General features: G+C 36.3%; 2 protein-coding genes, 1 non-coding gene and 1 pseudogene across 3 annotated transcripts; 2 read left to right on the forward strand and 2 right to left on the reverse strand.

Annotated features, from left to right (window-relative positions):
* Positions 1 to 461: 461 nt before the first annotated feature.
* On the forward strand, positions 462 to 782 carry LOC147516943 (uncharacterized). Its single transcript, XM_086593427.1, has one exon. The coding sequence runs from the start codon at positions 462 to 464 to the stop codon at positions 780 to 782; it is 321 nt and encodes a 106-aa protein (XP_086449553.1).
* A 161-nt stretch (positions 783 to 943) lies between these two features.
* Positions 944 to 5,860, forward strand: LOC147516944 (uncharacterized). Its single transcript, XM_086593428.1, is given in 4 exon segments — positions 944 to 3,618; positions 3,903 to 4,332; positions 4,335 to 4,450; positions 5,683 to 5,860. Coding segments are annotated over 4 exon segments (3,399 nt in total).
* Positions 5,861 to 15,748: 9,888 nt separating this feature from the next.
* On the reverse strand, positions 15,749 to 17,488 carry LOC147516945 (GDSL esterase/lipase At5g03980 pseudogene; annotated as a pseudogene).
* A 6,704-nt stretch (positions 17,489 to 24,192) lies between these two features.
* Positions 24,193 to 24,296, reverse strand: LOC147516946 (small nucleolar RNA R71). The gene has a single exon (XR_015214617.1). It is a non-coding gene; the product is annotated as a small nucleolar RNA R71 (small nucleolar RNA).
* Positions 24,297 to 26,200: the final 1,904 nt, after the last annotated feature.

A 26,200-nucleotide genomic window follows, 5' to 3' on the forward strand; every position in this document is an offset into this window, starting at 1 on the left:
GAACTTGTGTGTTTGTCTGTTTTCGTATTTTTTCTTGCATTTAGGATTGGTTAAGTCACCTTTGACCAGCCTTAAGCATATTGCATTAGGACAGGTTTTAGCCCGCTCACTAGGAAAGCTCGTTCGACACGTGGATCGAGTGACGGTGCTTTAGCACAAAAACTGGGAATCGTGTTATCCGGTTTAGGAGCATTTATTTTAAACCTTAATTAAAAATTCAATTCGGTTTGAGATTTGTTGCTTATTTTCTGTGATTGTGCATCATCCCGCATCTTTCATTTTACGTCTGTTGTCTTTCATTGTAGAGTTAGGTTTTCATCATCTAGAGTCAAAGGTTGTGTATGGTAGAAACCCGTTCTGAAAATCCTGATATAGCACCTTTTGATCCGTAAATCGAAAGAACATTTCATAAGGGACCTACTAATCCAAACCAAGGCGAGTTAGAAAAACATTTGTTAGAAATGGCAGCAGAACCCGAAGTTAAAACCCTTAAGGACTACTATTATCCAGTCCTTAATTCTAATCCTTCTTGCATTGATTTGCCTGCGTGTGATGCTAATTTTGAGTTAAGGGCGGCCATCATAAACTTGCTTCCCCAGTTCCATGGTCTTGATTCTGAAGACCCTTATCTTCACGTTAAGGAGTTCTTAGATATATGTGGTACTCTTAACTTCCCTAGAGTCCAACCAGAGATTATCAAACTCCGCCTCTTTCCTTTTTCACTGAAGGATAAGGCAAAGTTGTGGTTGAATTCCTTAGAGTCTAAGTCTATCACTAGTTAGAATGAGTTGAACATTAAGTTTCTCATTAAATTCTTTCCCATGCACAAGACTACTAGCCTTCGGCGACAGATCATGCATTTTACTCAAAAGAGGGTGAAGAGTTTTATATATGTTGGGAAAGATTTAAAGATCTTCTTTTGAGGTGTCCTCACCATAATTTTATGAAATGGCAATTAGTGCAGTTTTTCTTTGAGGGGTTGTCGATTTCACACCGTCAGTTTGTTGAGTCCCGAAGTGGGGCAGATATCCTCTCTTTGCAGGAGGACGCAACTTGGAAACTTCTTGAGACAATCTCTGAAAGTTCTCAGCAATGGGAATCTCCAGGAAGGGTCTATGATAAAATTGTACAAGTAGCTGCTGAACCAAAGAGGGGTGGTGTTTATGAGGTGAGAGGCAATTTTGAGATGAGTGCCAAACTAGCCAATCTTGCTAGGGAGGTGGAATCCTTGAAGTTAAAAAGGGAGAGTTCTCATGTCAAGTCAGTTAGTCAAATATGTCAACTATGTGAGAGTCCCGCGCACACAGCCCAAACGTGTCCTTCTATCTCTGCGTTCAATGAGTGTATAACTGAACAAGCTAATGCACTCAACACATATAATAAGAAACCATTTGGTGACCCTTACTCTAACACATATAACCCTGGGTGGAGGAATCATCCCAATTTTTCATGGAAAAATGGGCCGCATCAAACTGATCCAGGGGTGTCACCTGTGAATCCTCCTTCCCAGTCATATGCTCAAGTTCCTTCCAACCAGTTTCAGCCATACCAGCAACCAACTCCACCATCTAAGAAACCATCTCTTGAGGACACTCTTAGTCTTTTCATGCAGAGTTCCCTTCAATTTCATCAAGACACCCAACGATTTCAAAAGGATACCCAACAGAGTTTGCATTCAAACGCACAATCTATTGCGAAGTTAGAAATTCAAATGGGTCAAATTGGTAATACTTTGAATGAGAGGGAAAATGGTAGGTTTCCTAGTCAACTAATGGCTAATCCAAAGGGACAGTATGAAATAGGCTCCAACTTGAGCCAAGAGCACCACCAGGAGCAAGCCAAGTCTATTACCGTTCTTAGAAGTGGTAAACATATTGATAATAGGGTTGAGATGCCTAGGGATGTTGAGGTCAGATCTGATCCTATAGAGTGTGAGGGCAAGAAGAGTGATGTAAGTGGTTCTAATAGTCATGATGCTTCTAAAAAGTGCTTAGAGCCTCCTACGTCTTTCGAGTCTAGTCCTGTACCATCTTATATACCAAAAGCTCCTTTTCCTGAGAGGTTAGTTCAGGCTAAGAAAGGAAATACTTTTAATGAGATAATGGAGATGTTTAAGCAAGTTCATATTAATATTCCGTTACTTGATGCTATAAAACAAATTCCTTCTTATGCCAAGTTTCTTAAGGATATGTGTACGCAAAAACGTAAGTTGAATGTGCATAAGAAAGCTTTCCTTACTGAGCAAGTGAGTTCGATTATTCAAAACCGCACTCCACCTAAGTTTAGAGATCCAGGATACCCTACTATTTCCTATGTTATAGGTGATCATATGATTGAGAAGGCATTACTTGATTTGGGGGCTAGTGTTAATTTGTTACCTTATTCGGTTTATTTACAGCTTGGTCTTGGTAAATTGAAACTTACGCCGATTACACTTCAACTGGCGGATAGGTCTGTCAGAGTTTCACATGGTATTGTTGAAGATGTTTTGATTCAGGTTGATAAATTTTATTTCCCAGTTGATTTTATTGTTCTAGAAACACAACCTGTTCAAGATCTTAAACACCATATTCCTGTCATCTTAGGTCATCCATTTTTGGCCACATCCAATGCTATCATTAACTGTCGTAATGGAGTGTTGAAGCTTTCTTTTGGTAATATGACTACAGAACTTAATGTGTTTAATGTGAGTCGACAACCTCCTGAACCTGATGATCTTTGGGATGTTAATCTTATTGACAGTGTGGTTCACAAGACTTTCTTGGAAAGTTATTCTGATGACCCTCTTGAGTCTTGTTTAACTCACTTTGGTGGTGATTTTGATGTAGATAATTCTATTTGTGAAGTAAATGCTTTGCTTGATGCCACCCCAATCTTAGATACTAATAAGTGGAAAACCAAGGTAGAACCTCTTTCTCCTTCTAAGTCTAAACCAGTTCCTTCCATAGAGAGTCCTCCTAAGCTTGAGTTGAAACCATTACCTGATACTCTTAAGTATGTCTTTTTGGGACCTGATGAGACTTTGCCTGTTATTATTGCTTCTAATCTTGATAGTGAACAAGAGAGTAAATTGCTTAGGGTTCTTAGAGACCGTAAGACAACTTTAGGGTGGACTATTGCTGATATTAATGGGATAAGCCCCACTGATTGTATGCATCATATTCATCTAGAGGAAAATGCTAAACCAACCTGTGAGTTCTAGAGACGGCTTAATCCTAACATGAGAGAGGTAGTGAGAGCCGAGGTTCTCAAGTTGTTAGATGTGGGTATCATTTACCCCATCTCTGATAGTCAATGGGTGAGTCCGGTTCAGGTTGTCCCTAAGAAGTCTGGTATTACGGTAGTTAAGAATGGGAATGGCGAGTTAGTTCCTACCCGTATGACTACTGGGTGGCGTTTTTGTATTGACTATCGTAAATTGAATCTAGCCACTACGAAAGACCACTTTCCTCTTCCTTTTATTGACCAGATGCTTGAACGGTTAGCCGGTCAAAAGTATTATTGTTTTCTCGATGGTTATTCCGGTTATTATCAAATTTGTATTACACCTGAGGATCAAGAAAAGACTACATTTACTTGTCCTTTTGGAACTTTTGCCTACCGTCGTATGCCATGTGGGTTATGTAATGCACCCGGTACCTTCCAGAGATGCATGCTTAGCATTTTTTCTGACATGGTAGAAAGGTTTCTTAAGGTGTTTATGGATGATTTCTCCGTATTTGGTGATTCTTTTGATGAGGTTTGCACCATTTGGAATTAGTGTTAATTAGGTGCAAGGAGAAGAATCTTGTGTTGAATTGGGAGAAGTGTCATTTTATGGTTCAACAGGTATTGTTTTTTGGTCATATTGTTTCTACTAAAGGAATTGAGGTCGATAAGGCTAAGATTGATGTCATTTCTAGTCTTCCACCACCTAAGACTGTGAAAGATATTAGGTCTTTTTTAGGTCATGCTGGATTTTATAGGCGATTCATTAAGGACTTTAGCAAGATTTCTCCTCCCTTATGCAATTTACTTGGTAAGGACGTCGATTTTGTCTTTGATAATGATTGTTTGAAAGCTTTTGAGAAGTTTAAACATTTATTGACTATCGCTCCTATCATACAACCACCTGATTGGAGTGTGCCTTTTGAGTTAATGTGTGATGTGTCGGACTATGCTATTGGGGCTGTTTTAGGTCAACGGTTTGATAAGTTGCCCCATGTAATTTATTATGCGAGTCGAACTCTTAATGATGCCCAAATGAATTACACTACAACCGAGAAAGAATTGTTAGCTGTTGTGTTTGCTTTAGACAAGTTTAGGTCTTATCTCATAGGGTCTAAGGTTGTCGTGTTTTTCTTGATCATTCAAATTTGAAGTATCTTCTTTCTAAAAAGGATGGTAAAGTCGCCTTATTCGTTGGGTCCTCTTATTACAAGAGTTTGACATTGAGATTAGGGATAAAAGGGTATAGAAACGTGGTCGTGACCACTTGTCTAGGCTTATAGTAGAGTCTTCTACTAGTCTTTTGCCTTTGAATGAGTCCTTCCCTGATGAGCAACTTTTTGTTGTCTCCCAGTTGCATTGGTATGCAGATATTGTTAATTATTTTGTTATAGGTCAGTTTCCTTCTTATTGGAGAAAACATGATAAATCTAAGTTTTTTGCTGAGGTTAAGTATTTTTTCTGGGATGACCCATACTTGTTTAAGTCATGCCCTGATCAGATTGTTAGGAGATGTGTTCCTGAGAGTGAGTTTCGTAGTATTCTCTCCTTTTGCCATGACCATGCATGTGGTGGTCACTTTGGTCCTAAGAAGACGGCTGCTATGGTTTTGCAGTGTGGTTTTATTGGCCTACTCTCTTTAGAGATGCACATGAGTTTTGTTTAGGATGTGATCGATGCCAGCGTACAGGTAATATTTCCCATAGGAACATGATGTCTCTTTCTCTTATTTTGGTTGTTGAGCTTTTTGATATGTGGGGTATAGACTTCATGGGTCCTTTTCCTCCTTCCTTTGGTTATCTTTATATCCTCGTCGCGGTAGATTATGTTTCTAAATGGGTTGAGGCGGTGCCATGTAAAACGAATGATCACAAGGTTGTAGTTAACTTTTTGAAATATAATATATTTTCTCTTTTTGGTACTCCTCGTGCAATTATAAGCGATAATGGTACTCATTTTACACATCGTGCATTTGAATCCTTAATGAAAAAGTACTCTATTACTCATAAAGTTGCTACCCCTTACCATCCCCAAACTAGTGGCCAAGTTGAAGTATCTAATAGGGAAATTAAACGAATTTTAGAAAAGACGGTACGACCTGACCGTAAGGATTGGTCTCAACGTCTTAATGATTCCCTTTGGGCTTATAGGACTGCTTATAAGACTCCCATTGGTATGTCTCCTTATAGGCTTGTGTTTGGGAAGGCATGTCATTTGCCTGTGGAATTAGAACATCGTGCTTTCTGGGCCATTAAAACTTTTAACTTTGACATCGTGAAGCGGGTTCTAACGTAAGCTTCAATTAAATGAGTTAGCTGAGTTAATGAATGAGGCATATGAGAATGCCAAGATTTACAAGGAGCGGACTAAGATTTTTCATGATAAATCTATTATTCGCAAGTCCTTTGAACCTAATCAAAAAGTTTTGCTATATAATTCTCGTTTGCGTCTTTTTTCTGGTAAATTACGTTCTAGGTGGACTGGTCCTTTCATTGTTAAAATTGTTTTTCCTCATGGTGCTGTTGGGATAGAGGATCCTACGGATGGTCGTGTGTTTAAGGTTAATGGTGAACGCTTGAAACCATATCTTGATGGTTTTGCTAATAAGGATGTGGAAGAGGTGGATCTTATTGATCATGTTTATCATGACTAAATGAGTATGCTTGTTGTATTTTAGTAGTTTAGGTTTTGTTTTTCTTTGGTAAGAGTCGCTTCGCATTGTTCCCAAATATTTCATTCTAGCCCCTAGTCTCCATTTGGGTTAACCAATGAGAAACATATTATTGTGATTTTCAGGTTATGACAGGTTTTATATTTATGAAATGTCGAAAATACAAAGGAGACTCTGTCGAAATTTTTTCAATTTTGGGGCTTTCATTTTGTGTTTGGTTGGTAGACAAAGTGCTAATCTAAGAATTGGGTGTGCGAAGCATTCATCTGCTAGAGACGTTAATTGTAGCGCTTATGGGAGGCAACCTATGTTTTTATTTTTGTTGAGTCTTTTGTGCACGTGTATCATGTATTCCACTCTAGCACCTTTTCTCTGCCTTTTTGGAGACGTGTAACTCTATGGGGTGAGACACGTGACACATTTTAGTCATTGTAGTAACTTGGTTCCTCTTTTATATTATCATTGTTATATCTTTTGTGAGGTACTAATTTCTATAGGTGACTCAAAGATATTCTTTTTCGTTTTTGGAAGCTCTTGGTAACCTCTTTCCTTATATACTTTTACTTGTCCATGTTGTTATCTTTTAAATTACGCATCTATGTTAACATTGAGGACAATGTCTATAAGAAGTTTGGGGGTGGGAACAAAATGTTTGTTTAGCGAAAAATAAATATGTCCAACATGGTATGATTAATGGTGATTTTCTATGATGAGAAATTTAAAAAAAAAATGATTTCTAAAGCCATTGATTTTCAAGGAATCTATGAAGTTAAGAGTCACTTTTGAAGTTATTGTTGCTTTTAGACTATTTTCTACCTCTAGAAATAGATTTTGTTGATGAAAGTTTAAGCCAAAGTGGAATATGCACTATTAGCCACCTGATACATGTCAAATTGAAGAGTAATTTAATCTCCTAGTGAACTAGAAGAGGAATATAGGGACTTAACCCGTGAGACTTGAGCATTTGAATTTCTTGGAGAGTTTTTACGTAAATTCTGAGTCCAAGTTGACTCAATCATTCTTCTGTGCTTAAATTCGTTGTATGGTCTCATTTTTTTCTTATTTTGGTCGATCACGAAGTGACATCAACTAGGGAGATAGCCATTAGGTCTTGTAGTCTATTCGAAGCGGAATATCATACTGATAAGTCAAGTAGTGAACCAATTAGCCTTTATTTATCCCACCTAGTAGGATCATCATGTTAACCCCTTTTGAGCCTTATATATTAAGCCTTTTCTTCTCAAACCAACTATACTTAACCCAACTCCAGATAAGGAGTGTAAACCCATATTATTGGCCTTACCCATATTTCTGAGAATTTCTAAAAGACTAAGGAGAAAGCTAGAAGAAAGAAGATTCGGAAGGAAAATTTACCAAAATCAAATGAAGAAAATCATTCCTTTTGCTCAAGTGATTCAATAGAAAAGAAAGAAATATATAAATATATATATAGAAAAGAAAAAGAAAAGAAAAAGAAAGAGAAAGAGAAATCATTGAGAAGAAGTAGTGAGAAAGTAAAGTAATGTGGTCTACAAAGCGAAGAAATTTTCCAAGAAGATCAAGTGCAAGAAAAGTCTTTAGTTTATTCTCAGAAATTTTTGAATCCTTTTTACCATTTTCTTGTTAACCTATCCTAAGGCCCGTCTTAATACCCAGACTTATCACAAAAGTATGATATGAAGTGTAGAATAGGTGAGAGGATGCTAAAGTGAAGGACCTAACACTTCACATGTGATTGATGTTCTTTCCATGAGACTAATTTGTTTTTGAAATTTTATAAGTCCGTCTTTCTGGCTAAGTATGTGGGATGTTCTATTATTTTACTCATTTTCCTGCATACAGAGGTAAAATTGAAAACTTATCTAAGAGAGAGACTTTCTTGTGAGTGTATGAATGGTGAGGATTGAGGTTGATATATTCTTTGGATAGTAAGTTAGGAATTCCGTTACTTGGATAAGAGATTGTATTAATTTGGCTAAACACACACACACGCTTTGGTTTTGGAAAGTAGTCAATGATTTCTATCTTTGGAAGTAGTGATGCGTCTTGGTAATGATGATGTAAATTGTGGTGATTAATAATTTTTGAACTTGTTTATCAGTTGGCAAAATATTTTATCTCTGAGAAAAATTATATCACCATTGGTTATTCTATGTAATTTTTGTGGGTACCGTTTCTGAAAACCCTCACGAGACTAAACTCGTCCACTAGGGGTAACCTAGGGGTTTAAAAGGCTTGTTACACATGCTAAGTGTAATCGTGATTCCTACGAAAGTGAGTTAGGATTTTTGTTTTATTCTTATTAGTTTAGTTTTGGTTTTGCTCGAGAACTAGCAAAATGTAAGTTTGGGGGTATTTGATAGACACGTAGATGTTACATATATCTACGCCCAATTTTATATTAGTTAGTTCGTTTAATTTATTCGTTTGACTTAATTAGTGTGTTTTTAGTGGTTTTACAGGAATTGAAGTTATTGATTAAAACTGCTGAAACTATCGAGATTCCAGGATGTTATTGTGCGAACTTGTGGTTAGGTTGATCTGGCGCTAGTTGTTCAGTTTAATGGAGGTGCCCTGTGATATTGGAAATATACCGTTTGCGTGTCTGCTAATGAGAATTGAGGCGTTATTGGGTTGGACTTGGTACCTTAGTAATTGATCATTAGTAGAGAAACAAGGCCAGAGACTATGGATATGAATATTGGTAAATGCACGTGAAGAATACAAACTTGTGAGCTATGGGCCAATGTCTAAGATGTTAGTATTTTGGACCCACTCAAATAGAAACCCATGTGCCCATTTTCTTAAACCTTGCCTAAATTTTAAACCTCGTATCACGAGGTTTCTTTTTATCCTTGCTTTTGATTCTCCTAGACGCCCATGTGCTGAATTTCTGTACGCCTTAAACTAGCCCATACCCACACTTCAAAAGCCGCACCCACCAAGTCATTTGTTGGCTATGAACTTAGCTACTTGGACCGCCAGATAAGTCCTTTAGTCTCGATCATTCTCACGAACAGAAAAAACCCAGAAACCGATCCCTCTAATTTAGGCGATCCAAATCAACACCCGAACCAATCAAACCACACAACCTATTACCTATTCATACTCCCAACTCCCAAGACCACCTGAACACAATCTCAACTCTCCTATCACTCAGGAACAGAAACAAAAGACCAACTTCGCTATTTTCCGAAAAATCGCCCAACCAAATCTCTTGCGACCGACTTCGAATTCCATTCGAAATCAAACACTGCCCTAACCAATCCATTATATATAGAAGAGAGAAACAGTAGAGAAGGCGGCTCTAGAACACAGAGGATAGAACATAACACCAGAGAGCGAGAATTAGAGACGCGCGGAAATCGAGAACGAGACGAAGGAAAGCCAAGGAGATTTCATTGTCGACATGAGTTCTCCTAACCTTTACTTTATTTTCAGTTTGATTATTATGTGTAGCTAAACTATTAGCTAGGGCTAAGATGAAGCCCTAGAGTTGTATAGGTTTTTCTTTATGTTTAATTAGTTTACTGTTTTCGGAACTTAAAGATTAAACTTGATTGATTTCTTTAGATAGTAATAGGATTACTTTCATTAATTATATCTTGCATGTTTTCATGTCTCGACTAATTAATAGTTAGATTATTCTCTTATTAATATCAATGCACTACGTTTATCGTTTAAATAAATCTGTGAAGAGTTGTGCTATAAAAAGACAACTCTTGCTAGCGATTTATATTTTCGTTTGCTGAAATCCAATCAATCTAATAAATATAAGAGCTTCATGATCATATTTTCGAGAAAGCTAGGGTTACCTTTCTCTCGTGCTACTCGTAATTAAAAGGGAACTATAAACTGATTTGACTAGGATAACCTACAACGGTCTAGGGTGGATTTGAATGCCTTAGTGTTTTCTTCGTTAATAGTTAATCCATTTAATTTATTGCTTTCATAGTAATTAGTTAATTTTAGTTAATAGTAATTCAAACTTCCATAAAAGAATATTGTTCGAATTAGTTAAGTATAATTTTAATACTCGTTTGTCCGAAGTAGCAATCCCTGTGGGATCGACCGGTTTGTCGCAACTATTTTTCAACGATAGCTGTGCGCTTGCGGTTTAACTAGGGTTAGATTAGTCTATTTAATTAGATCGACTAATTTCCTATCAAGTAGGGATTGGGAAAACATGTTTCTTGAAGTCCTAATAAGAACTACTCTCCAAGTAGAGTTTGTGCATGCCTTAATAGCCAACGGTGCTACATGCTTAAACACGGGGTAACAAAGCCTTCATCTCTACAACAGCTAAAGCTTGATACATTTTGAGTTGAGCTCAACTTTAAAATGGACTTGGATACGAATGAAAATATGAAATAGATCCCAATCATATGGGTATGCATAAATCCATATCTTTTCCCTATTGTATTCGGTCAAATATCAAATGTGCCCAAGACCAACTATTGCTCATAGAATCAACCCCCCACTTTATTAGCCTACCAAGCTACAAGCTGGGTTAAGTTTCCCTTTTGAATGGTTTAGCATGCCAGGAAGGATTTTCCTCTCGGTATGTCTAGTAATTGAAGAACTTGATTATATTAGGACTTTTGGTTTCAAATAAGAAAGAGAGCCATTAAATCCTAATACTACTAATTTTATATTTAATGATTTCTATAGCTCTATAGGTTTTTTATAATCATGACATTGATGCTCTTTCTTACAACTATTCCCCTACCCCTATATGTATTAACTAGCTTTCGAACCCGTCCTACGAACGGGTGCCGTTATATTAAATTATTGTAAAAAATATTAGCAACTATGCATAGCTATGAGATATGAAAATTATATTAATCAGTCATTCAAATTTCTTGCACCACTCTCTATAAAAAGAAAGCACCAAACCTTGATAAAACTCATCGACTTCTTTTTGTTGTTAGGTTTAATAATTGAAGTTTGATTGAAGTTTTGTGAGAATGCCCAATATGACGAAGATAATATTGAAGCTACTTGAATAGCATGACATTCTTAATCATAATAAAAAAAATTATGATAAACATTACTTAAAATACAAAACTATATTTGTCGAGACATTTATTCCCCCTACATATAATACAAACATGTTTTAGGGTTATTAGTTAAATGCATTTGCATCAAGTTTCTGATTTTTCATTAATTATTCTTTGAGGTTAGTTCAATGTAGTACGTTGCATTCAGTTTCCAATTTTCTCATTAATTATTCTTTGAGGTTAGTTCAATGCAGCTATATTAAGTTTCTGATTTCCCGTTAATTATTATTTGAGGTTAGTTCAGTGCAATTGCATCCACTTTATAATTTTCCGTTAGTTATTCATTAAGGTTAATTAAGTACAGTTGCATCCAATTTTTGATGTTTCATTAATTACTCTTTGTGATTTGTTCAATACATCTGCATCTAGTTTCTGATTTCTCGTTAATTGTTTTCTAGGTTAGTTCGATAGTTTATAATTTCTAGTTATTTATGCTTTGAAGTCGGTTTTGTCTGATTACATCCGGCTTCCGATTTCCAGTTCACTATTCTTTGAGGTTATTTCAATGCATTTGCATCCAATTTCTGATTTTCCGTTAGTTAATCTATAATTTTAGTTTAATGCAGTTGCATCCAGTTTATGATTTTCCATTAATTATTATTTGAGGTTAGTTCAATACTGATTGTATCCAATTTCGATTTTATGTTAATTATTTTTGAGGTTAATTCAATGCATTTGCATCAAGTTTCGATTTCACATTAATTATTTTTTAAGGTTAGTCAATGCATTTAGATCAAATTTATAATTTCACATTAATTATTCATTTAGGTTAGTTTAGTGTAGTTTCATCCCTTTTTCAATGTTTTGTTAATTAGTCTTTGAGATTAGTTCATTGCAATTGCATCTAGTTTCTAATTTTCCGTTAATAATTCTTTAAGGTTAGTTCAATACATCTACATCTAGTTTCTGATTATTTATGTTTTGAGGTTAGTTCGATGCAATTACATCCTCTTTCTGATTTCCCGTTAACTATTCTTTGAGGTTATTTTAATGCATATTTGTATTTAGTTTCTGATTTCCCACCAATTATTCTATGAGGTTAGTTCAATGCATTTGCATTCGATTTTTGATTTTCTGTTAATTATTTTTTAAGTTTAGTTCAATGCATTTGCATACAGTTTATGGTTTCCCATTTATTATTATTTGAGGTTTGTTTGATGTATTTGCATACCGTTTACGATTTTTCGTTAAATATTTTTTAAGGATTTGCATCCAATTTCTAATTTTCCGTTAGTTATTCTCTGATGTTAGTTTAATACAATTGCATCTAGTTTCCGATTTCTAGTTAATTACTTTTTGAGTTTAATTTATTGTATTTGCATAAAGTTTTCGATTTCCCGTTAATTACTCTTTGAGTTCAGTTATGTATCTGAATCCAATTTTTGATTTCCTTTTAATTATTCAATGTGGTATGTAATACCAACTTCTACTGATCCATCTGTAGTGTCCTTGCAAACATGACATAAAAAATAAATTGTGTTTGATTTACTATGTGGGATCATCAAAGATTATCTAGTTCCCGATTTCTCATTAATTATTCTTTAAATTATGCATGACTCACTATGTGGAATCTACAAAGATTATCTACGAACGGGTGTTATTATATTAATTATTCTAAAAAATATTTGCAAATATGCATAACTATTATATATTAATATTATATTGATCACTCATCCAAATTTCTTATAATGTGAAAACCTCACTCTCCATTAAAAAAAAAACTCACCTTTATATATATATTGTGGCCAGAATTGTGATATATATATAGTGTTGAAAATTTATAAATTTAATTGGAATCTGCCGTAATTATTGTGACCAGAATTGTGATTTTTGGAATCTTTAATTATGAATAAATGTTGAAATCCCATTGTGAATGACGCATCAAATCGAAAGGGTTTTAGGAAAATTGTTTTCGTGGAAACTATTGTTTTAGCAATTTAGTTTTTTTGTCTCATATTTTTTTTTAAGAATTAGCTATATTTTTTTGGGAAAAGTTAGAGACTCTATGAAACTCTAAATAAGATTGTTTTTGTGAAACTTTAGATGGAATTGGTTTTTCGTAATTAGTTATAGTGTTTAGAAAAAGTTAGAGACTCTATGAAACTTTATATGAGATTGTTTTCTTATTTATATCCTACTTTTTTATAAGTAGTAATAGAGTTTAGAAAAAACTGGAGTCTATGCGAGTGTTCCAAAAAATAAATTGGTGAGGGTGTAACAATAATTATGACATATTCCAATTATATATATATATATATATATATATATATATATATATATATATATATATATATATATATATATATATATATATATATATATATATAAAAGAATTGGAATATGTCATAATTATTGTGGTCGTAATTGTGATTTTTTTAATCCTTAACTATTAATAAATGTCTAAATCACACAGTGGATGGCGAATCAAATCGAAAGGGTTTTAGAAAAATCGTTTTCAGTGGAAATTATTGTTTTTAGCAATTTAGTTTTTTGTTTACTATTTTTTTTTTCTTAATTAGCTATATTGTTTAGGAAAAGTTGGATATTTTGTGAAACTCTAGATGTGATTGTTTTTTCATAATTAGCTATAGTGTTTAGAAAAAGTTAGAGAGTATGTAAAACTCTAGATGGGATTGTTTATTTATTTATATCCTACTTTTTTATATTTAGTAATAGAGTTTAGAAAAAACTACTTTTATATTTAGTAATAGAGTTTTTAAAAAATTGGAGGCTTTGTGAGGGTATAGTTATAATATATATCTAAGGATAAAGATAAATATTTGTTTCTTATTTTATCTCCTATTTTTTCTTAATTAGCCTTGACACGTGGACACTCTAGACACGCTTTCTCAATTGAAAAGGGTAGAGCTATAATATATATCTAAGGATTAATAAATTAATTCTTATGTGCTTTTCTCTTTTTAGTCACAACACTTTGGTGAAACCAACAAGTCATTGGTTGGAGGTGATAATATGTATAATTATGGTATGCATTGGACTGTTAGTCTTCACTCTATAGATAGGAAATATTCAGATCAGTATCTATTCCAATTCATTTAATTTATCATTTCAAATTTTAATAAATGGATAGGTAATTTTGCATGCAGTCGTGGGGAAGAAGAGGAAAATGCAACTGAGGTGTAGAGAAATCACCAAACTGAGGAAAATGCTCTTGGATATTTGAGGCAATTGCAATCACGCCTAAGACATAGAGTGGTGACATTTTGAACAACAAAAGTGGGAAATGGGTGTAGAAGATGAGATGGAGCCGATCAAAGTTTTGACTGAGGGATTAAGAAGTGATATACAGGTCATTACCACAATGATATAGTTTCAAGTATCAGTAAGAAATATTAACCCAAAGTTTGTTTGGAAACTCAAAGGGTTAAAAGCCTTCACTAAAGAAGTCAATTGACTGTACTTCATGACTAGTATAAAAGAACTCATGACAAGGATTGATGGATAGTAATAGTATGCTTAGCTATGAATTGTACCCACGGGTTCAAGATAATTAAGCTTCAATGTTTGACGTGTAATTCAAGGGTCTAAGCAGGGCTAGCGGAAACCAAACGTATTCTTTGTTCGGATTACTTTTAATTGTGGTCGTTCTTAATAGGCACATGATTTAGTTCACAGGACAAGGTTATGAGTAACCATTTGGCTCATTATATCTATTTTCATTACATTAAGGCACATTAATGGTTGTATTTAACGGATTGAATGTTATATTTTTGCAAGTTAGGATTGATGGTGATTGATAAAAGGTACCCAAGAGAGCTCAAATGACGTCGATCTGATGGTGATTGATAAAAGGTACCCAAGAGAGCTCAAATGACGTCGATCTGCGGTTGAAAGTATATGTATAAGAGGTTACCTAAGTTTGTTTGTGTCCAATTGTAAATGGAAGAATGAATTGTACAACCTTTTTTACTATATATTTGCCTAAGCTCGAGTCAAACTTTTAATCACTTTTCTTCACTCTGCTGCCCTATAGTAAACCTCATATTTTTAAAAGCATATCTCTTCTGGCTGGACAAACATATATGTATCCTTAATGGCCACATTTAATATTTTTATAAATTTGTGTTTTCATCAAAATTTGTATCATTACAATATTCTATAGTTAAAACCTTTTGGTATATAATAATTCAAAAATTAAATTTATAAAATATTAAAAAAAAATCAAATCAATTATATAAAAACAGTTTCCGTTCCGAAAACGAGTGAGTAATGAAAACATCTTGGAATCTGACCCTCGTTAGATCCTTTGGTCATGTAAAATAATATTTCAATAAGGCAAAAGAAGAATGGCAGAACATATAGAATTACACACGAAATCTAACAGTAACATACTACACATAAAAGCAGTGGAATTGCCTTGATGACAATTCTAACCCCACTTATAGGGTCAAGCACACGTAGTTCTTCAATGTTTAATTTGATGTTTCCGGTTACATTAGATTATTACATAACACAATGCCATCTCTCTGGAATTCTTAGTTTCGGTTTTACAAAGTTGCCGCTGATGAAGCCTTCCACCATGAGTTTGTAGGCCTCCTCGGTTGGACGAATCCCATCCCAGTGAACATGCTTGGTTGGATCAGAGCAAACTGGAACGCCTTCAGCGCCGCACATGCATCCTTGATGAATCAAAATTGTATGATCCTCCATTTTCGCAGCAAGCTTTCCTCAAGGAGCTCTTTTGGAAGCCTAGAACAGCACGGTTGCGAAGGAGAGCAATGAATGCGTCGTAATAGCTAGCATACACAATGTGAACACGAGGGTGCTCAAACCTGAGCTCGGTTAAGGCCTACTGAAGGTGCTCATTGTGTAGCCTTGCAAAGTTATTATAGCCTTCTCGGCACTTATTCTTGTCGTAGTTCCTTCTATCATCACTGGGGAACATTGTCAGGTAGCTAGGCAGGCATCCCATTGGCAAACTTCCAGGGATTATCAGGTTAACAGCCCCCATATGGATGAGTCTCTTCAAAGCATCCTTAATAGTCTGCACGACTTCAGGCACATAACCAACAACCTCGTTCATGGTTTTCCCTTGAAAGAAAGCATAATTATAATCATTGGCCCCAATCTGCCCCACCAAGAAGATAGACTTTTTTAACTTCTGACGACAGTCTGCGACATAAAGAAAATAATGATCAATAATATGAATGAATGTGTGACATAATAAGAGGAAATGGTTGGCTAAAATAGGGTAGGATGAAATTAATCTTTGGATCATATATGCTTACCTGGAGGCGATGAATATATTGCATCAAGATGGGTCTGGAACCAATCAATTTGTGTGTGAAGAGAATTGTTGGCTGACGACAATGTAATGCTGTTCTTCGTGAAAAAGGTTGAGTCGAGAGCAGTAGCACCCCGTACAGCAAAGTTCACTCCATAATCTAACTTAGTGTCTTCCTCATATGGATCAAGGGGAAGATGAAAAGCATAAGCTGTATAACAAACGAAGATTGCCAATTGTTAGAAATTGGACATTGAATAGGTTGTTTGGACTTGAAAAGTAGGCCATATGAGGACTGGAATAAAAACTAAAGGAATTATTGGTGTGTAATTCATCAAGTTTTCTTATGTCTAATCCAACTAACTGAACTATCCAATTATAGCATAGGTATATATATATATATATATATATATAGGGGAGGGATAGAGGCACATTTTTACTTAGTCTGCACGACATTATAACCACATTTTTCACATACAAATGAATTAAGGTCTGGTTTTGGTGGAGATGATCTTCCCACACAAGAAGATAGACATGAAGATCATTCTCACAAAAAAATTATAATATTTGGATATGTCTAACCATGTAAAAATTAGTGTTCATTTTTGAGCTTTTTATCTAATGGGTCCAAAAATTTTGTGAGCATGTTATAAGGTTAATGATTTCTTTGAATGAGATGAATTTTTGTGAGCATGTTCTCTATGGTGGGGAAATTATATCTACAAAAATTCAAGCATTTAATTCAACTTTTAAATCCATGATTTTGCTTATTGATTAATTCACAATGAATAGGGACTTGAATGTGGCTACAGTGAATAAAACTCTATCCTTCCCCATATATATATATATATATATATATATATATATATATATATATATATATATATATATATATTCATATATATTGAAAAGAGTAAACGTTCGCAGAAAATTGTGGATTTTTCTTACTGTAATTTAATATGATGTCCTGTTTGTTTTTTGTGCCCAAAATAAAAGCTAAAATCATTAGTGGCCTGCCCTGCTTGTGGTTTAGACGTTCAGTATATAGGCAAGAAGTTGCATGCAAAGTGTTCCAAGAACAAGAACGACAATAACTATATAATCGTGATAACAACGAACAAGAACTCTAGGTGTAAAAAGAAACATGCAAGAAACATGAATTTTCGTTTCTCAACGTACCTAAGTAGTCCACAATTTGTAGTAACCCTTAATCAGATGAACTGCTTCGACCATCCTTAAAATCAAGAAGCGATCAAGAATCACCAAAGCTGTATATTGAACCCAAGGGACACCCCTTAACAACATTACCAGAACCTATCGATACTAGGGAAGAAATACCAATGAGAACATCATGAAAGAACTTGTGTTGTTCCTACGAAAACCCATTCTTCTTGAATATTATTGAGAGAGAGAATCAGAAAGAACGTAACAAATAGCAAACGAAATCTCAATGATCAAAGTTGGTATTGCTGCGCTGTGTTGAGTTGGGTGAATTCTCATTTTATATTGGAGTTTAGCTTAACTTTCACGTCACTTGAATTAGATACAAACCAGTGTACGGACTCCTAAAGCGACTATGTTTTCCTATGAGAATATTAGAGGAGTCTTCCCACAAAACGATGTCTACCGAATTTTGACAAAAAAATCTGGACGATACTTCAAAACTTTTGGTATAATCAGTATTCCGATCTTTTTGGCTTTATAGTGCCGGCATATTGATATATTCTGCTGTCAGAACTATCTTCAAGATTTGAGATTTTGAACTACAACATTCTCCAAGGGTCAATGAGAGAAAATGTTTTTCAGTTTTATTGCTTCTGAAAATTTTCGATTTCTTTTCTTAGTGTAATTATTATTTATCATTCCAGTTCTTTGCTCTTGAAGACTTGAAAGCTGTGAATTCCCTTGCAATGACAAACTACCTGATTGTCACACGCCACACTAGCTTTGCAAATAATACGCATATTATAACATTCTTCACAAAAATAATTAATTAGAAAAGAAAGCACGAAAGGGAAAAGGGTGGAGGAAGAAAGAAGCTATAATTTTCAAACCAACCTTAGAATTTAAGCCTTTCGAAAAGTCAGTAGTTATAGATTTAATTGTTGCTTCTTTGATTAATTTTTTTTTGGATTTTGTAGATACAAGAATTGCTGTTAATGGTGTTGTTCTATATTGCAGTTTAGGTTTATTCTATCTTCGATGATTTTTGGTTCATTTTTTTTTATTATTTATGCCTAATGTAAATGCTCGATTTGGTGTGAATCTTTACAGGTCTTGATTGGAGAGGGGAATGTGGATTGTATTAGATTTTGACTGAGTTTGTGTTGGATGCGAACTGCCTACGTATCAAGTTCTTTAGCCGAACTTGAATCAAGTCAGACGTAGTTCCTCTTCTCTTTATATAGGCAATATGCCCGCGCTTCCTCCTTTCCCGCGTCAGGTCAAGTTTAGGACTTGATGTCATTTAATGAGTCATGATGGTGAGTTGTGGTGGAGTAATGGAGTGCGCATCTAGAGCTCTGGTCTTGAAGGTGACAGCTTGTGGCATCCGTTACTATCCGTTATTGTATGAGCAAGTGTGGATCTTTTGGAGGTCGTTGTAGTAGTCAAATTGTTAGGACGATATTTTTGAAGAGATCGGGCTTTTGGTTCGAGTTGTTACGAAGCGATCTAGATGTGTGTGGTGCAATGAAGCGACATGAAGGAGTACTTGGTGGAGATCGGTTTGTGGCTTCGCTTTTGCTGGACACGTGTATAATATCCATAGGATGTGGGTATTAGTCCCTCACACAGCCCCCGCTCAGCAGGTCGTTTGAGGATGGCGGGAGCAATCTGGTGAGAGTTTAAGGTAGCACGTGTGTAGCACATATGAGGGTAAGTTTTTAAAAGGGAATGGTAACCGCTTCATTTCTTGGGTGGGTGCAAATATCATGCAATTGAAAAGTCAAGATATAAGAGGACATGTCGATCTAGGGTTTAGTGCAATGATGGCTTGTATAGGGAACTGAACGGGTGGCTTGTATAAGATTGTTTTGGAGAGCTGAGGAGTTTCTTCTTTCACACTTACTTCAGACTTTCATGAACGCTTGAGTGCTCAGGTTAGTGTTTTCTGCCATATTTCTTTCTCATTCCTTTTGTTGGGTAGGTTTAAATTGAACTCCATTTAAGTAGGAAACGAAAATCTCTGACTCTGATGATACTCGTTCTGATGAGATGGTTGAGAGATCGGTAGGATCAAAAGATCGAACAGAATAGGTTTTCTGGGTCGGTTGTTTCTATCTCGAGTAGCAATGGCGTGGAAGATCGGTCTTCGTCTAGTAGTTTACCACCTAGGGTGGTTGATAGGAGTGCGGTGCAGTGACTAGTTTTGAGGATGTGAGGGAAAGATTTGATATCAACATTCCCGAACTGAAATATACGACCTGAACAATGTAGATAACGTGTTTAGTAGTAGCTTTCTACCAATAGATAAAGGGATGATCATATATGTGGGGCAATTGAGAGCAGGGTTGCGTTTGTCATTCTCTAAATTGACATGAATTGTGTTGAATTTTTGTGGGAAAGCTCCCTGTCAGTTCGTTGGTAACAGTTGGAGATTTTTTATGGTTTTCGACCTGTTAAATGAGTATGGGGAATACAATATCAGTCTGGGAGATGTGCTCTAGCACTTCGCTGTGAAGCGATCTAGGTCGAACAACTTTATTTTACAAACTATGGTGAGTAAGTCATCCGTTCGAGATGGAGTGAGTAATGAGTCTTGGGAGCAAAGACCATTGCTGGTGAGGGGAGACTACTTTGTTGCTGGGAGTAGTTTGAGAACTAGAAGTTGTAATTTTGATGGTATGTTTGAATTGGTGATGCTTTCTTGTTTTCTTATTTGTTTGCTGATTTTGACAACTTGTTATTGTTGTGGTTTGCAGACGTTGTGATTTCTAACAGAGGGTACTGAGGTGAGATCAAAAGGTTTGTGAGGCTTAAGCGATCTGAGAAGAGGGAGATACTTGAAACCGTAGTGAACATATTTGCTGAGCGAGGTGGTGAGGGAATTAAATCAAAGAGGAGGCAACAAAAGAGAAGAGCTCGAGCTGATGCTGTTGTGAACTCAGAAGTGGATTCTATCATGGATAGGGAGGAGAGTGATTTGGTTACAAGGGAGGCTCGCCGCAGGATCCGTTCTGGGCCAGTTCAGATTGGAGGTAATGCGGGTGCCTCTAGTAGTGGTGGGAGTGTGATAAGGCGACCTTCTGTACGTGCTGGTGGGAGTTCTGAAGTTGTTCCCGGAGGGTCGGCACGACAATAGAGAGAGAGGTCCCCACTTGAGATGGATAACATTGTCATCTCAGTATGCGTTCCCCATCTAAAGAGGAAAGCTGATGCAACAGAGGATATACCTAGGAAAAGTGCACGGGTAGATGGGAGTACAAGGCGTTCTGATGGTGTCACGGTTGAACGTTCTAGTGGGAAATCTGGACCTACCTTGAGGTCGGGGGGGGGACCTGAGTGGCTTAGACCTGGATACTTTCAAGGCCTGACTAAGTCATTCAGGCACCAGTGGCGTGCCTAGCTCGACGATGAAGGCGAAAGTACCTGCTAGGGTGAGTGGGAAAGTTGTGTTGGGGAAGGATGATCTAGACCGGACCCTTGTTTATGTTGATGAGAATGGGAAAAACCAAACCATGAAGAGGTCGGACTGTAGCTATAAGTCGGCTAAGGTTGCGATCTGTTTACTTGAGAGTATCGCTCTTGATGGTGATTAGAGCGATCTTGACGTAAAGGACCTGGCCGAGAATCTGAGGTTGATGGACCTTGCTCAATGTCTGGTAAGTGTTTGTTTGGGGAACTCTGTTTGTAATCTCGTTTTACCTTGTCCAAAACTGACTGTTCATTGTATATATTTTGTATAGATGATCAGTGGATACCATAAGCTAAAAGAGATCGCTCAGATTGGGGACTCTAGAAAAGGTGTTGTGGATAATCTGAAGGAGGAGCTGAAGAATGTATAGGTCATTCATGAAGTTGAGACAAAGGAGTATAACGATCTGAAAAGAAAGTACCAGGACGTTTGCTTGGAAAAAACCACTTTGTTTAATGAACTCATTGAGGTGAAGGGGGAGCTAGAGACAGCTACAACGTATGCCAAGAACTACAGGGACATTGCTAAGAAGGCGAAGGGCACTTCTGATGCTCTTGACAAGGATTATGTTGATCTGGAGAGGATGTATTATGCCTTAAAGGATGAACATGAACGCGGGGCTTTGGGTACACCAGAGTTATACGTGCCCAAAGATGCATGTGATGTTCTGGCCTTGGGTTCGTCCTCTCGAAAGATAGTAGAGAGCCATTCTGAGCAGATCATTGATGATACACCTGGTGAAGCTACTGATGTCAACGCGGGGGATGACTTGGTTCCCCTGCAAACTGAAAATTTGAATAATGTTTGTTAGCCTGGAAAGTTGTGAGTGAATGTTTATCTTGATACAATATGTTTCTCCTTGAAGTGGTTGTGATAGAATAGAGCTGGTTTCCTTGACTTGCCCGGGCAGTTCGTTGAATAGATTGGTATAGTGGCGCTCAGAGTTGTGTTGTTCATCTTAAATCCTTTGGTCGGGGTAATGGATTGATGGGTGAAAAACTTACTTTCTAGTCTTTCTTACTCTTGTTCTTAAGTTTTAATGGTGGATGATAAGAGCCCAAAACTATAGTTTTAACCCCTTAATATCATTACATTTAGACCAATTATGTTTATAATAAATAAGAGTTAGTACTGTTTACGTGCTTTTATGTATTTCAGGTATTGGAGTCAACTATGTAAAGAAATATGTCACTTTTGCGAGATAAAGGAGCAAGGGTTGGTTGCTAAGAAGTTCTATGCTTAAAGGCCAAGATTCAAGGAGAAAAAACCTTTTTAAAGCCCGGTCAAAGCTGAAAAGTCAAAGTCAACGCGGGCAGAAATATAACATAAAAGTCAGCTGAACTTCCGCAGGCTTTATCTTTGGACTCAAACCTCAGAATTGGGCATATTATATGTCAAAACGACTGGCTCGGAAAGATATTTCTAATTGTCTAGACCTTGATCCAATCAGAGAAGTAAAAGTGGACGAAAAATCTATTGCAGTAATTTCCAGCAGAGAAACCCTTTTTGGACTTAAGTAATTAGGTTTTGGGCTTGATTTAAGGGCCTAAAACATTGCTCCAAAGCCCATGTACGAAATTGTAAACCTAGCCCACTATTATATAAAGAGGACTAAGGCATAACTCTCGATAACTTAGTTATTATTTAGTAGATACCCTAGATAACTTAGTTATTATTTAGCAACCTAGGTTTTAATTCATATAGCTTTTCATTAGTTTTAAGTTAGTTGTTTGTTCTTCATTATTCCATTAGATTAATAAAATCCAAGTTATTGTTCTTCATTATGTCTTCTTCTTATTTATATATTAATGATAGTCTAATGACTTCTAGCTAAACCTCTATTAGAGGGGTTTGATGAAACTTGATGAAGACTTGATATGTTAGTTAGGATTATTGCTTTTTAAGAGTTTTCACTATAGTAGGTTAGTTGATTCGCAATCAGAATGGGTTGAACTTCCTCACAGACTAATTATTAGTTGGCAGAGATTTCCATGAGTAATTAGGGATCAAATACTTAATCTTTATTGGTTAGGATTGCAATTATATATACTAGCATATTAGGAATACATCAAGTGGAATCAAATCCCCCTAATCATTTTTCCATATTCACATCTTAGTATTAAATTGTCGTGAGTATAATCTAGTTATCATAACTACAATCACAGTATTAGTATAATTAAATTCATTACTCTCATTACGTTTTGTTAGAATTGTTAGAATTAGGGAAACTTACGTTTAAACAAGCTAGGAGTGGAACGAATTTTCTACTCCACATATTCACGATAACTGAGAATAGATAACTTTGATATAGAGTAGTAAATAGCTTTAGTTTTACTTATTCATAGCATAAATAGTTAAGAGTAGGTAAAACTATTATTTTAGAGTTTATCAAATGGCGCCGCTGCCATCTTAGTTTTGTTTAGATTTTTTTGTTTAGTATTTTCGTCCCTACAATAACCCCATTAAACCCACCCACCCTTATTTGGTTCTAATTGTGTTTGTTTGGTTCAGTAATAATTTTTTCGGAATTCTGCCTTGAACGCGCCCACGCCCTAGGTACGCTATTTCGGGAGCGCGCAAGACGCCCTAAAAACACTGGCCATCGATTCAAGCAAGAGCGCGCCCCGTGCCCTTCTACGCCTGTTTCCAAGTGCGCCCGCGCCCATTTATGAAGTAGCCCGATTTTTCAGAGGTTAGTTTCTAAATCTCTTCGTTCAAATTATTCAGTGTTTCCAATTTCTTGAATACACTGAGATCGCGTATACAAGACGCTATTTAAACGCGTAGCAAGGAGACATTCAGGTACTCCTACTTCCACTCCTTGCCTCTCCTGTCATAGGAGTTTTTGATTCTAGCATATCAGGGTTGTTTTGACTGTTGTTCGTATTGCTTTACTATTGGCCTTAGCCTTGCATGAGATTAAGGTCCGGTACGAGTAAAACATCTTTTGTTCTTTATCGTAAACGTCAACACACACGCCTATCTAGAATATCACACACTACACCTGCATCAATGGCTGACGAAACAGAGACTCCTCTCTTTGATTTTTACAAGGCCCTTAACGATAGCCCTAAGTCTTGACCAAGTGGGGGATTTTCGAATCCCCCCAAATATATTTAATTTGCTACCGGTTTTTCATGGTTTAGACCACGAGAAGCCTTATCAGCATATGTGTAGGATAGAACAAGTTGTTACCACATTTCATCATCCTACCGTAGGTTCGGAACAAATTAAATCGAGGGTGTTTCCTTTCACCCTAGTCGATAAGGCGACATCTTGGTTAACTGTCCAAGCGCCTAATTTTGTGGACTCATGGGCCAAACTTGTTCAATTGTTTATGGAACAGTTTTACCCACGGCTGAAGACAGATGAAATGCTTCAAAAGATTCATTTCTTCTTCTAGAATCCTCATGAATCCTTTTCAGAGGCATAGAATTGTTTCACTGATTTTCTCATCGAGTGTCCACATCATAACCTAGCGAAAGACATGCTTGTTTGTGCCTTTTTCAAAGGGCTTTTACATCACCCTAAAGAGGTTCTTGACATAATAACTAGGGGGTAGTTTTCTTAGTAAAGGTGCCTCAGAGGCTTATAGGTTTTTAGAAGATCAATCTAAGTATCAAAATAACTGGGGGGTTAATGACATCCCCCGCTCCGCTAATTCTTCTTCCACAGTTAAGGTTGCCAGTATGTTTGAGGTGAAATCTGATCCTGAGCTTAAGACTTTAATCAAATCTCTCAGTAAAAAGGTAGAAGCTATTTCTGTCCAACAAAAGCCTACTCCTGTCATGAATGTCAACTCTATTCCATGTAATTTATGTTTGAGTCCTGAGCATCTTTACTCCTATTGTCCTCTAGTCTATGAACAACCATCCGCTCAACCGGACAATGTTTATTCCATTAATAGTGAACCTAACGCACCTTGGAGACAACATCCCAACTTTAGTTAGAGAAGTAATCAACAAGTTACACCTCCAGGGTTTAATAATCAAAATATTAGGCCAGTGACCAATTACAACCAAGCTCCACCGAGACAAGGGCAAAGACAAGGTAATTATAATAATTATAATGCTAATAGAGGTATCGTTCCGATTAATAATAACTATCGTAACCCACCCATTAATAATCAACGTGTGGTAGTTCCAGTCACACCACCTGTGGCTATTACACCTTCACAACTGGATCGATTTTGAAGCCTACATGTAGGCTAACCAACATATTTTACAATTCATTAATCATTCTAACCAACCGCTTTTACAATCCATTAATCAGTCCATTCAACAATTAGCCCAAGAGAAAATCCAACCCAACGATGTGTTTCCAGGTCAAGCCATACCTAATCCTAAAATACCAAACACAGCCTTTGAAGTAACCGGTACTCCTAGTAATGAACATTTAAAAGTAGGTGAGTTAAATGCCATCACCACTCTCCGTTCTAGCAGGGTGGTGGATAACGCCGTAACTATGGCAGTTGTTACCCCACCAGTGGTCACTACACCTGATAATTTACTAGATACCGAAGTAGTAACTGACAATCCTACTCCTGTAAAGGTACCAGTTAAATCTCAACCTAAAAGGAAAACAGCCAAGGTTAAAACTCCTATTGATCCATGTGCTAAATATAGAGAGAACCCACCGTTTCCCCAGAGACTAGCTATGTTAAACAAGGATACAAATTTTGATGAAATTAAGGAAGTTTCTAAAAATCTAACGATAAACCTACCTTTTCTTGATGCTATTAAAAAGTTACCACAACATGCTAAGTTTCTAAAAGAGTTGTGTACCACTAGGCGGAAGACCAATATACCAAAAGACGCCTTTTTAACTAAACAGTTCCCAACTCTATCTGAACATAATGGAATCGTTAAGTACAAGGACTCTGGACGTCCTACTGTACAATGCGCCTTGGGGGATACCCACATGACGACTGCGCTATTAGATATGGGGGCAAGTGTTAACTTACTCTCTTATTATCTATATAAATAAATAGGTCTACAAGAGATGTAACCAACTAAAATAACGTTGCAATTAGCTGATCGTTTTATTAAGTATCCTAAGGGTGTGGTTGAAAATGTGCTGGTTAAAGTTCAAGATTTTTACTACCCAGCCGACTTTGTTATCCTCGACACAGAAGTCGCTAACGACTCTGTTCCTATCATTTTAGGGCGTCCTTTTTTAGCAACTGCCAACGTGCTCATAAACTGCCATGATAGTTCGATGTCTATGTCTTTTGGCCATCTTTCTATTGAGGTAAATGTTTTCAAAATGATAAACCAGTTAGCTGATACGACTATCGAAGGAGAAGTTAGCATGATTGAGAGTTTAGCTCAATATTATTTTTAAAACACGTTTCCTGATAATTAGATGCACAAATTTCTTTC

Source organism: Coptis chinensis, chromosome 2 (assembly GCF_015680905.1).
Source record: "Coptis chinensis isolate HL-2020 chromosome 2, ASM1568090v1, whole genome shotgun sequence".
Taxonomy (NCBI): Eukaryota; Viridiplantae; Streptophyta; class Magnoliopsida; order Ranunculales; family Ranunculaceae; genus Coptis; species Coptis chinensis.